This window comes from Hipposideros armiger, unplaced genomic scaffold, assembly GCF_001890085.2.
Source record: "Hipposideros armiger isolate ML-2016 unplaced genomic scaffold, ASM189008v1 scaffold_478, whole genome shotgun sequence".
Taxonomy (NCBI): domain Eukaryota; kingdom Metazoa; phylum Chordata; class Mammalia; order Chiroptera; family Hipposideridae; genus Hipposideros; species Hipposideros armiger.
Window position 1 is genome coordinate 467,793 of NW_017731828.1, and position 14,024 is coordinate 481,816.

The following is a 14,024-nucleotide window of genomic DNA, read 5'->3' on the forward strand; positions in this document are numbered from 1 at the left end:
TTCAATAATTCATATTCTTGTTGGGGACACAGCCATGAGCATCTAGTTTGGTATGAAGACTCTATAATATTGGTACATACTGGATATAGATGTAAAGTATCAAGAGAATACAGAAGAGGGAATGATTAGTTTTGATTCAGGGCATCAGGAAGCTTTCAATGATGTGATCTTTGGAGTGGGCCTTGAAGAATGAGTAAGAGTTTGCCAAGTTGATGAGCTATTTTGGAAGACATTTCCAGATTGAATAATGAATTGCATGAGTAAATGTAGAAATGCTGCATTTGGGTCCATGGTACACCTGTGACCTCTAAGGACTCTGAAGATCAATACAAATCTAAGCCCATGCTTGCCCCACTTTCCTGTGCATACAAACCATCTGGGGATCTTGTTAACACGCAGATCCAGATTCATTTCTGGGATGGGCCTGCAATTCTGTATTTCTAACAAGCTCCCTGGGGGGTGGTCCGTGCACCATACTTTGAGTAAAAAGGCTCTAACATTGTAAATTATTGTCTACTTCAGCTGGGCCGGCTAGTTGGCTCAACCTAGGAGCAAGATGGAGAAATTTATCTGTCATGAGCAAGTTAATAAAAAGTATTACAAGCTTCTCCTTTTTAGGGTGTCTTTTCAGAAAGATTCTGCATTGTACCTGAACAAGCCTAGATCAGGGGTGACTCATCAGGGTCACCTGTTCAGGTGACACGGGAGCTAGCACAGCAGGAAAGGTAAGGGAAAGGTTCAGGCAGGCCCGGTCAGTTCTGGTGGATGCATGCAGCAGGGCGGTGGCGAACTCCTTAGTCTGAGGGTCTGTGAGGGGAGGTAGAAAGGAAATCAGGGAACACAGGACTCACAAATTTAAAACTGATTGGAGTTCCTGCAGAATAACAATTAGAAAAACATAACCGAAATTACCATTGGAGTTACTTTGATGCTTTCTCAGGTGTTTAATCTTTAGTGAGAAATAGCTGCATCAGTTGGGATACTGTGTTTTGAATTCATGACAATGTCCTTTATAAAAAAATGATCTTTTATCATAGAAGCTGTTCTTTGCAGAACATTGGACCATAAATCATGTTTTTGGGTGGTCATAGTTGAGTGGATGATCTAGACTGACTTTTATTCCTCTTTTCCACACATCACCCAGTTGCCCTAACCTGCTTGGGGTGCTGGCACCAGTGAGTGGTTTTGGCGATGTGGCAAAAAGACTCCTGGAGGGGCCCACCTGTGGTGCCAAAGACAGACTGCCTTCCAATGAGATCACTGAGTCTGTTTTCACTTTCATCTTCCCTGCTATTAATGCTGGTTGTGAAATGCAGTGGGGAGACTTCTTAAGATTAATGAAGGAGGAAAGATCAAATGATTATTTTTCACAACAATAATTCTAGTCATGCCTTCGTTTCTGTGGTGAGGTTTACAACCCGCACAGATAGTTTGGAGCAGACCACGTGGCTGGAATGTAGCACCCAGGGAGTGGGATATCCTTACCACCTCTGTATCCTTGAACATATACCCCTCCCAGAGACCGCTGCAGAGACAAGATCATACACGGTCATACTAGGATGATAAGCAATTATTAACGCCAGACTCACTGAGAATAAAATCAGATATGTAGGCTTATTGGAGAGAATTATAAAACCAGAGGCTGAAAATCACTGATGAGGACATCACAATTTCAAGTTGACTCAAGACATCTTTGATACATTCCCAGGCACAAGGTCATTTGGACGCTTGCATTTTGTGGATCGCTAAGTATCTTGGAACCAGGGTTTCTTTCAATTTTGGCTCCATCAGAATTCCTAAGATAGCAATTCTCATGCTTTTGAGTGCACATCAATCATCCGGGAGCACTTGTTGGAAATGCTGATGCCTGGGCCGCATCCCAGCCTGATGCAGGTGGGCTGAGCACTTCCTCCAACTGGTACCGCCTTAATGGAGTCACAGTGATGGACAAGTGTACGTCCATGCCACTGGGAAATAAATTCATGTTTTTACTCCCAGTGGTCTCCCACCAAGAGCTAAGAACAAAGACGAAATGAAAGGAAGAGGTCCAAAGAAAAAACAGAATCGACAGTTACCCCAAGTTTTACATTAATGAATGTATTTCTAAAAGATTGTGTGTAAATCAAATGTGTGTGAGTTAATCTCCTCCTTTACTTAAACTCCAACGTGTTACATCCACTTTTGATTTTGACTTTGCCACCTTAAAAATGATTATGATGATAAATTGTTTTTTACAATAAAAAGTACTTAAAAACTTTATTAGATAGTGATTGTCAGAGCAACGCTTGAAAAAAAAAAATCAGAGAAGCCTTCATTTCACCAGAAGCTCATTGTTAGAATAAAATGATCAGCTGGTTGCTCAAATGTAACTAAGTCATCTCTCATAGAAATAACCTTTTATGCACGCTGATCTTTGGTTCAGTTGGTTAAGTCCAACTTTGTCGCAGAATTTGCAAAGACCTTCACGGTCTGGCCTATTTTATTATGACCAACCAGTATTAGTTAGTGCTCTTTTTTCAATTCCTTGAACAGGACTTTTTTATTTTAGGCATTCTCTGTGCCTCAAACACCTTCCCCATCATTTTCCTTCTGCCTCACTCATGTTCATTCATCCTTTAGAGCCAGCTTAAATATCAGCGCTCTAGGGAGGTCTTCCTTAAACTCCCTCCTGAGGTTTGAGCCTCTTACCCTATCTCTGGATCAATCCATCAGTCCATGCACCCTCTGGGTCTTTCCTTCGTAGCATTTACTACCATTGTATTTATGTAATTGCATAACATTAGTCTCTCCCACAGGACTAAAGTTCCACCAGGTCGAGACTGTTTCTCTTGCTCATCGCTGTCTTACCAGGGCCCCAGTCAGTACCTTTTATGCAGCAGGTACTCAATACTTTCTTACTAGCTACAGCCTTCTAGCCCACAAATCTATCCTAGTGGATACTCTCAAAGGAGTAGGTGGAGAAGTGCATCAAGTTTGTGAGGCTGGTGGTGGAGACAGTGGCTGAACAGCCAGAGAGACGAAAGCCTGAGGGCTGGTTATGGGGGGAGCAAGAGGAAGCAGCGATGGGGCTGCGGGGTGCTTACATAATGAGTTTCCCCTCTATTGCCCCAACATCCCGCTCACCCCAAACAAGCCATTCGACAATAACTTATGCATTCGTTTCTTTAGAGAATGAGGTAAACCAAGGCCAAAATAATGGTTCAGAATTAGAATGTGTTCAAAATAACCCATCACAATTAAACGGGGTCAGGCTTGAACATGGAGATGACAGTTCCTCCAGATAACTGTCAGCTTAGGAGGTGTGCGCCCCTCAAAGAGCATAAATAAGCTCCGGGAAGAAAAGGCACAGGCCACGTTCCTCTGCTCGCAGCCGCTGAGGAGGAAGGCTTCTCTCTGACGGGCCGACGCTACTTCTTTTTCGTGGCTCTTTTCCCTTCTCCCTTCCTTGGCTTCCCCTTTCCACGAAGCTTCTTTAGACGCAACTGCTCGTCCTTGAAGTCCTGATGCTCATCTCTGAATGGAGATAGAAAAATAGTATTTTACCGGACTGGAAAAGTACGCCCACCTGGCACTGTCTCCTCAGGCGGTTCTAGTCATTGGTCCTTGCCGTCGACAGGGCATGTCAACAGGAAGGACAGGGAGTCCCCAACACACACAGACGTCGTGTTCCAAAAATTCACTTCGAAGTCACAGTTTCCCCTCACAGAAAGTGTCACAAATAGCAGTTACTTCTGAGCCAGACATGTAAACCTATGTAACTATGATACAACACTAATCATTACCCCAAATGTCCCTATAACACCAAAACACTGAGAGGAGCAGAAAGTGTATAAGCTTCAATAGCTACACTGAGACCCCAAGAGCCCCAGCATCTAGTATCTACGACAAGGGGGAGAGGTCTGGAGGAAGTTGTCTTAATGGCAGTGGATAATCAACGCAAAAAGGCTGCCGGGAAAGGCTCAGGCAGATGGAAGCCAGATCAAGACAGATGCTCTAGGGGTCAGGGCAGCCAGGACTAGACATGCATGTGGATGGGATACAAGGTGGAGGCTGCCTACAGTATGTAAAAATGTCTGCATGCCAAGATGAAATACCTAAAGAGCAGTACGCTGTTTACACATGTAAACTCTGGAACCCATCGGAACCTGGGTTCAAATCACAGCTCTGCCATTTAATAGCTGTGTGACCTTAGATAAGTGACCGTCCCTCTCTGCATCTTTGTCTCCTCATCTGTGAAGTGTGGATGATAATGGCATATGAATTCAATGTAACAAAGGGGTCTGCTGGGCCCAAGTTTTTAAATCCCAAGGCTGCTTTAAAATAGACTGGTTTGATGGGTATGCTCTTTTAGTGTATGAACATGATGGATACAACAGACATCTTTGGGATTAACTACAATTGCCCCAAATAATCTATTCTCAACTGAGCAGCCAGAGTAATTCTTTTAAAACATAAGTCACATCCTGTTACTCCTCTGTTCACGACCCTGCAAATGGCTCCCCATTTCACCCAGAGAAGAAGCCAAAGTCCTTACCACGGCCCGTGGGCCCTTCGTGACCTGCCTGCATCCCTACAGCTCACCCCTTGGCCCGGGAGCTCCTGAACACACCAGGTGCACAGTCTGCCTCAGGGCCTTTGCTCTGCTCTAGTCTTTGCTTTGGAAGCTCTTCCGCTCGGCTCACTCACCACCTTCAAGTCTCAGCTTAAACCTCCTCTTCTCCATCAGGCTGACCCTGACTGTCCTGTTTAACGCTGGGACCCGTCCTCTCCCCGCCCACCCCGTGCCCTGTCAGCATCCCTTGATCCTGTTCAGCCGGCTCTACTGTCTTTCTTCCCATAGCCCGTTCAACTTGGTAACATACCACAGCATTTACTTATTTACTGTGTTTGTTTCCCCTCTTCTCCCCCTCCCTCCATTCCTGTCCACCCCCAGCCAGAGAGAAAGCCCCAAAGTCAGCGGGCTTTGTCTCTGTTGATCAACAGCCCAAGCACCTGCTAGACTGAATGAGAGCCTGCCCCCTTTGCAGGGCTCTGAGTAATATTTTCTTTAGTAAAGATTGTCTAGTTTCAACCTGCCTGATACCCCAGGAGGCCTTGCGTTCGAGGCACCATTTACTATGAAAATAATTGTGCTTTTCCATGGATAACTAAACGCTAAGTATTCTTCCCTGTCCCCAAAGATAGTCGAGGCTTTATTTTTCAAGCAAATGGAGAGTGGCAGCAAACAGGTCCATTAAAATAGCTGAATGTGACTCTGTTATGGGTTATGATTTTCTACTCAGGAGATCTGCCTTTCAGTGGTCTTTTTTTTTTTTTTGGCTCATAATAAAAATTAATTTTTATTTTCTTAGCCTAGACGAGTGGCACGGGAAATTGCCCCAAAAGCATTTCCAGAAATTCAAAATCTGTCATATTAGGGTTATAACCTCTAATAATATACTAACTAAAAAAATCTATTTTGTTCACTGCTACTCCTCCCCTTGTGACCATCTTAAGTGCCTACACATGGAAGGTACTTGAAAAAATATCTGTTGTATAAATAAATGTACCAATCTTTAGCTATCTGGAAAGAACTATTTATTATATTAGAGTGAACAGTCCCAAATTAATTTTTGTATTGCTCTAAGACAAGTCCAATTAAAACATGTTAAGTTAAAAAAATATGCAGACATTTTAACTTTATACAATTAGGCACTATTCAAATTCCTTTATAATGAGCATGTATTATTTGGTAATTAAGTCTTTTTTTTTTTTTAAGAAAATGATCACTTAGGTATTTGATCTGTTTTCTTTCTAGAGCAGTATATAGTCCTAAGCTCCACTCCCCCCCCACACACAAACACTATCACACATTATTGTTCTATTCTACTATCTTTACATATTACTCTTAAAGGTGAACTACCACCTATTTAGGCCAAATTAGTATGTCAAAAAGAGTACCAAGTAAAAATGCCAGAGGGTGGAAGGAAGGAAGAACTACAACAAAACTGCCAGCAGCAAAGAAAGGAAGCTCCCCCACACCAGCTAGGAAGCCAGCTGGCCCTGGGGCAGGCACTCTCCCTCTGACCAACACAAACCTGCTCAGGTTTGGACCAATTTTCCTCTGCATCCCTTTGGAATTCTTAGATTAATGGCTACTTAAGCATCTCTCTGTAGCTCAGTATCTAGCCAATGTTAAGTCACAATTCAGACATAATTCAATTTTGTCTTCCAATAAGTGCATGTTTCCTTTTATCTTTGGTACACCCATTATGGCTATTTTGAAAGCCTTCACACACACACCCCTCCCCCAACTGTACCTTTTGAACTACCTGGGCACTATTACGAGAGCCACAAACCCATAAAGATAGAAAGGAAAATATTTTTCCTTTTCTGATCTAAAAAAAAAAAAATCTCTTACAGGTCACTCTGTTTGTTTTTTGTCATTACCTGTAGAGGCCAAGAAAACGCAGTGTCCCCATGAGTGCGAAGTAAGTGTTGTGATTTGGGTACCAGTCATAAGTCTCCCTCCGCTTGGCCAAAGGCTGCTCACTAAACAGCTTCACCACTTTCATGGATTTGGAATTAGTAGGCCTGGCAACCTCACCAAACAGCCGGGCACTCAGACGCGACATGCGCAAGGCATATTCTGAAAGTGAGGACATCTCTGGAGCAGCGAGGAGCACCAGTCACTACAAACAATGAGAAGAGCAGCAGGTTAGTGTAAGAAACGCCCAGATTATCTAATGGACACGCTAGAAAACGGAAACACAAGTCATACGTGAATGCGTCCACGTGTGGGCAGGACATGCCTTGGAATTGAGAAATATCCACAGTCCAAGTGGCTATTTCCTGTTTACTTCCTCGTGTCCTGCCGTTTTCACAATGAACTGTTTTGTGATTCGATAGGTTATTTGCTTATAGTCGGTTTACCTATTTGTAGGCTAGATGAGGAGAAACAAGCTTTCCTACCAAAGTGTTGTTATTATACCTTCAGAAAACACCCACCTAAGTAAGCAATCTGCAGAATAAATATGCTGACTGCTTGCCATCTAAAGGTTTAATCATGGCAGAGAAATAATTTTGCTGTTGTCTTTATTTATCATCAGCCCTTTGAATCCTGTTCTCCTCAAGGGCTCCAGATGGCTGAGAGCTGCTGATGAATTATGAGGTCATTTAGCCTCTAGGTTGCTGGATTGAATTCTGCCTAGAGATGGAGAACCATTTGGGAAAAACAAACAGAGATAGTAGTCTTATAGAAACAAGCTCAACAGCTCACAAAATTCATTTTATTCCTGAATAGAAGGCACTTAGGAATTGTGATGTTACTCGTCTTATCTTTCATGTTATATATTGCGCTTTAATGCAAACTAGCTAAGTTCTTATGAGCTGAAAACAGTAACTTTTTTCTTCAGAGGCATACAATGTTGAAATTGGTATAAGAATGATATCTGTAATATGAAGATGTATAATATATATAAAAAATTATATAGGTGATACATAAAAGTCAAGAATGTTGCTGATGGAGTTAACCCTATCTCATCCCGTTCCAGTTCAGATGTAGGGGTTACTGTTGGCAGACTACGATCATTTATGTGAAATTTTTGTAGTGAGATGATAATCTTTGCTAAGAGACCATCTTGGGGGATAGTTCAGCTGGGATGAAAAGTTGATTTCCAAACAGAAAAAAGGCATAAACCTATCTTTAAAAACCAGTGGGAGAAATATACAAAAGACCACTGGTGCCAAGTAAATTTCAAAATAGCTCTTGCAAGAGAAAAACCAAAACCAAACCAGTGTTTAAATTAAGGAATGTTTTGTGTTATTTCAAGACCCACTGAAAGAGCCGAGGCTGACCTCAAACCAGTTTCAGAATTGTCAATCTCAAACCTTTTACCATTCTGAAACCAAGCAATCTTGGGCCAATACTGCCACCTGAAGGCCAGCAATGGGAGAACTGTCAGATCCAGGGTCTCTTGGTCCCCCTTTCCCCACCCCGTCTTTTTCCTTTTCCTTTTAGGGTGCTCAGTTCCCAGCTTCACCTCCCTCCCAACTCTTGTTCCATTATGTGGATGGGGATGAATTGGGGTTGTATTTGCATCAATGAGAAAAAAAGTCATTAACAGTTAAATGTATAAATAGTAAATTGCAACAAATTAGTAATTTAAAGGCTTTGCAAATGTCAGAAGCTACAAAAAGTTTCTTTGCATGCTTTATCTTTTCTCTGCCTCCCTTTAAAGTTAAATTTTTCCAACCGTTAGTTAAAATAAAACACACTAAAAACAGTTTCTTAATCAGCTTTTACTTTGTTTTGCTTAATTGCTATTATGGCATCAGAACAGATTTCTGTTGCAATTGTGTAGTATTTCCACAATCAGTTATTTGTAAGGTAGTTTAGGAAATACTACCTGGGTTAATCGGGACCTGTTGTCTCCAAATCTGAGTTTCCTCTTAGGAAACCAAGCTTGCAGGACTATTGTGAGAAATAAGACAGTGGCACTCAGTAAATGACACATAAAAAAACAAACAAACCCCAAAAAACCCCAAACCTTAAACCTGTTTGTAATAGGGGAGGGGACCAGTAGCTTGGTAACTGACAGGTAGCAAGGAGCAAGGGACTCCCTAGACAGTGGTCACTAACACCATCACAGGATGCTACCTCCATACCCACTTTGGAATGCAGCTAATTACTGGGACACATAGCTCGTACATCATAAGGTCTCATTAGAATGTACTGGAACATGGTTATATCACAAAATCCAAGTCCTATAACATTTACGTTGGCAAAAGGGAGAAAGCCTCTTCAAACCTGGATCCCTTACTAGAAACAAAGAACCATTTGCTAAATAGAAGGAAGTGGAAAATGGTTATAATTACCAACTACTGCTTTGTAGTCTCCTTTCATAAAGCAACATATACGTATGTCTCTAATGAAGAATGGCAAAGGAGTTTGGTATATATATATATATATATATATATATATATATATATATTCTACATAGGCTAATACAGCTAAAAAGTTCTGTCCATAAATATTGGTCCTACAACTGGCAAATTGCCAGTTTTTACTAGCTTTAAATTTTTAAAAAATTTAAAAGACTTATTTAGGACATTTTGGGACCCTGGTATGCCTTTTTATAGATTCTTTCAATTTTATCTTTACAAAATTATGCCCCTGTTAAAAGCATTGAAGTAAAAGGTAAATAATAATTTAGATATCAAGATTTTCATTCACATGAAGCCATTCTAAGGAGTACAATTATATCACTTTTCTTTAAATATGAACTAAAGAAAACAGTATCATGAAGTAAAATTAACTGGAATTGAAAATGCTAAGCACAAACAAATTACTCAAATGTGTTGAAGCAAAACATGTTAAGCCCACATAAGAAAATTCCCATACTTTTACTTTGGCATAAAAGGGCAAGTTTCTTTGATTTTTCTAATAGGTCTGATGCATTAAAAGGTCAGGTTTATCTCAAGATTGGCTTTGGATTAGGTTTGCCTTTTTTCTTTGAAACATGTAGATCATGTGCAGGCATTCTTAGCCTGGATATCCCTCAAGTGTGGTGAATCCAAAACTTCAAAAGTGTATGCTGTAAATAAGTAACTACAATATTGGCACATTGATATGAAAGACAGTTCAGGGAATATAATTAACAATGTAAATATTTTGTAGGGAGTCAGATGGTCACATGTCTTGCTAGGGAGACCTCATCATGGATGGGGTAGAGGCTTGATCACTGCACTGTACACCTGAAGCTGATGTTGTATAATATTGTATGTCAACTATAATTGAATATATGTATAGTCATGGGACATGGAGTATAGTGTGGGAGTGGAGTCAATGGAACTGTAGTAAATATATATGATATGGGGAGGGAGTGGGGTGGCAAATTGGGGGAGGGGGGTTGTCCCTTTGAGGGGTAAAAGTATAACTATTGCACTGTGTTGTACACCTGAAACTAATTTAAAAAAATGTATGCTGTGGAGAACCCCAGGTTTGGAGTAGAAAGCTGGCTGGAATCTTGCCTCTGCGTTTTAATGGCCGTACCGTGTTTGTAGTTGTACGTACTGTATGCTTTGCCTCCGTTTTCATCATCTATTACCTGAGGACAGTTAGACTACCGCCTGCGTTGTGAGGCTGACAATGCAAAACTCATGGCACAGTGCCTGCCCTACATAATCAGGCCTCAAGGAACTCACACACACACACACACACACACACACTGCACACACGTGTTTCACAGAAAAACAATTTTTAAAAAACCCCATGCTTTACCATTTTTAAAGCCCGGTACCGATGATTTTACTGGCCCGTAGTGACATGAATGGCTCCGACTATATATCAGCTTTATTCAGTTCAACAAGAAAATCCCCAAACCCCTCCAAGTGACTGGCTCACGACTGCCTGTGATGAATAGCGTCAACCGACGTTTGAATCGGCAGGCTATTCCGCTAATATTTTTCTTAAATATCACTTCATTATATTTTCCTTAAGCTGGCAACAAAATTAATCCACATGCCCCACATGCAGCTAAGGCCGTCTGACGAGCAGAGGTAAACTGAGCCTTGCAATCTAGCTTATCAGTTAGAGAGTAGCAAGCGCCCGAGAGAAAGCTACGCTAGCATCCTTCATGTGGTTAGTCCCCCAATTTACGCAGGAAAAGGCCAACTTGTTTGTATGATGCCTGCGAAACCTCCGAGCTGGTTAATATTTAAACTGACTCGTTCTGTTCTTGGCGACTTTACAAGGTTGTAAACCTCCGCAGGATTCTCTACAGCCGTCGCCCACATCTCACTACAGACCCCCAAAAGTCACGGACATCCTTACCTCGTCCTGACCTTCCTCTCCCGCCGGCCCCCTTTGCCGGAAGGCCCGCCCCCAACCAGGCTCCAAGCCTTGTCAGTAACAGCGGCGGAGAGCAGTAGAGAAACGCAAGTGTGGCGGCTAGAGGGGAACCCTAGTGGAAAACCCGGAACTACGAGCGCCATACCTGGCGCCTGCGCAGTGAAACTAGTGACTCCGGGGGTGCCAAGGACTCGAGAGCTCGTGGTTCCGGTGATAGAAAGGCCTGGCTTTCCTGGAAGGTCCTGTAGGTTTGCTAAACTGTATTTTGTTGGAAATGGCTACACAGCTGCCCCCCACATTTCTGAAGCACTGGCCAATTGTGTGTCGTGTGACGGAGGATAAAATGCACTTTTTTTTTTTTTTTTGCCTCTTAACCGGTTCTTTCTAGGATTTTTTTGGCCTTTTTTTCATCTAGCTTAGACCTTGACAAGTTCAAGGGAATTGCTTGACTCTAGAGCAGCGGTTCTCCACCTTCCTAATGCTGCGACCCCTTAATACAGTTCCTCATGTTGTGGTGACCCCCAACCATAAAATTATTTTCATTGCTACTCTATAACTGTAATTTTGCTACTGTTATGAATCGTCATGTAAATATCTTTTTGTTTTCCGATGGTCTTAGGCGACCCCTGTGAAAGGGTTGTTCGAACCCCAAAGGGGTCGCGGCTCACAGGTTGAGAACCGCTGCTCTAGAGGCTGAAGTCTTCTGACCCACCTGCGGTGCCATTCCCGTTTCCTTCTGCCTTTCTACTCATCCTCTAATAGTCATTATCACCTCCGGGAGGCCCGTCTTGATGCCCTTTTGCTGATTTAGGGACACTATTTAGAGCACACTGTGTCCCTCTCGCCCACTGGCCTGGAAGCTTCTTCAGGAAGTAGGGAAGGGATATTTATCTAATGTCTCAGTAGTTGCCTAGGCCCTGCTTGGCGGATGGTAGAACCACAATACATATTTCACTTTATACTAAATCTGCTCTCAAGAAGCCACATCCCACAGGCATTGTATGAAATAATCTAAAATGTACCCTAGAGATAAGCAAATCAGCCGCGAACCATATACCTAGAGGGTATTCTACTGACCCCCTCTTTCCTCCTACAGAATTTTGTTATGTTTTGATATGTTATCAATCTATGCTATAGAATTTGCTTTTATCAACTTAAGTTTTGATGTTATCAATCTATTATATAGTAAATAGTCATACGAACTTGGGTCTGGTGTAAGAGGTTTACTACCCTTAAATTTACACATGGCGTAGTGAGTATCCCTCATCATTTTTTGCAGAGTTCAGTCCAAAAAACATGTTCTAGGTAGAAATTTCACCTTGGTTTTTGTGTTTCTGTGGAGTTGGCTTGTTTTTATCTAATGGCCACTGAATCATGTAAACAAGGAGGCTTCCTTTTAATGCTAGCTGTTAGAAAATTTGAAGCCAAATTTGCAGTGGACTCATGGCAAGAACTGTTATATGTATATTTGCATAAACATTATCGTTGGCTCTATTTTGTATATCTGTTGTTGGTTTTTCCCTTTTCACCTAGTTATTATTTGTGTTATCGGTATGCTTTGTGAATCTCTAGGAGCTACCATAACTCTTTCTTGAAACATAGCAAGGTAGAAAGAATTACAGGTGGCCACGTGCTCTGAGCACTTTGCACTATGAACCTCATTAAGTCAAGTTCATGAGGTTCATATTATTGGGTTGTCAGAAAAGTCATGACTTATTTTTTCTATGTTTTTCGTTGCAAAAATGCGTCATGACTTTTCCAACAACACAATAGTTTCCTGAGCCTGCTGTAACAAAAATACCACAAACATGGTGGTTTAAAATATAAGAACTTTATTCTCTCACAGTTCTGGAGGCCAGAAGTCCAAAATCAGTATCACTGGGCCAAAATGAAGGTGTTGACTGGGCCATGCTCCCTGCAGAGATTCTAGAGTAAAATAAGTCCTTGGACTCTTCCAGCTTCCGGTTATTGCCAGCATTCATTGACTTGTGGCCACATCACTCCAATCTTCAAGGCTAGCATTTTCAAATGTCTCTGCCCCCTCTTCACATCACCTTCTCCTCTTATGTGTGTCAGATTTCCTAATGCCTCCCTCTTACAGGGACAGAGATAGATATAGTAATCCGTGATAATCTCCCCATCTCAAGATCCTTAATTTATTCATGTGTTCAAAGGCCCCTTATATATTGTAGCACAAGTTTCAGGGATTAGGACCTGATATTTTTGGAGGACATTTTTCAACCTACCAAAGAGTTGGAAACAGCAAGCCTGTGATATTGGCCCAAAGAATATGTGGGAAAATATTTGAATATTAGGGTAGGCAAACTAACATACCAGAATAAAGTTTAACCTATGGACATTGACTTGTAGACGTCGGCTTTTTGTACCTATTTGTACCTCCAAGCTAAGGCTTCTTAAAGGACACTTCTTCTTTCTTTCTTTTTTTAAATTTTTTTATTGGGTAACAGTATGTTTTTTCCAGGACCCATCAACTCCAAGTCAAGTCATTGTCCTTCAATCTAGTTGTGGAGGGTGCAGCTCACTGGCCCATGTGGGAATCGAACTGGCAACCTTGTTGTTCAGAGCACGCGCTCTAACCAACTGAGCCACCCACCCACTTCCCCCGCCCCTTTTTTTTCTTTCTAAGAGTTTATTTGAGCCAAACTGATGACATATGCCAGGGAGCAAGATCTCAAATGCTTCAGAGAATGACCTAAGGACACTTCTTATAATCAGAGATTGCCTTACATATTTTTGTTTTCTATAGTTCAGTGTTTTAAAATCATGAGCCATGAATCATTAATTAGCTATGAAATCAACTTAGTAGATTTTAGTAGTATTAAAAGACATTAGAATACAGAGTATCAGAGTGCATCACATGTAGTGAGGGTAATTATTGTTTCATGAAACAGTATGTGTGCATTGGATCCTAATGTAAAATATACTTTGTACTCTAGGTGTGGCAAAATAGAAAGCCTCTGCAGTAAGCAATTTCATTATTCATCATACTCTATAGCAAATATTCCTTGCCATTAGATGGAGCAAGAATTAAAGTTCACATCAACTTCAAGTTCTTTTTTTTTTTTTTTTTTAGATTTTTTTATTGGGGAATTGGGAAGGGGAACAGACAAGTTGCTGTCCTTTTGTTCTTCAGTCTAGTTGTGGAGGACGTTGCTTCACTGGCCCATGTTGG

General features: G+C 41.5%; 1 protein-coding gene across 1 annotated transcript; it reads right to left on the reverse strand.

Moving 5' to 3' along the window:
* Positions 1-3,144: 3,144 nt before the first annotated feature.
* On the reverse strand, positions 3,145-10,914 carry MRPS33 (mitochondrial ribosomal protein S33). Its single transcript, XM_019666782.1, has 3 exons — positions 10,814-10,914; positions 6,430-6,671; positions 3,145-3,513 (listed from the first exon to the last, which is right to left on the reverse strand). Exons 2-3 carry the CDS (start codon positions 6,642-6,644, stop codon positions 3,408-3,410), a joined length of 321 nt encoding a protein of 106 aa, XP_019522327.1. The 5' UTR covers positions 6,645-6,671; positions 10,814-10,914; the 3' UTR covers positions 3,145-3,407.
* Positions 10,915-14,024: the final 3,110 nt, after the last annotated feature.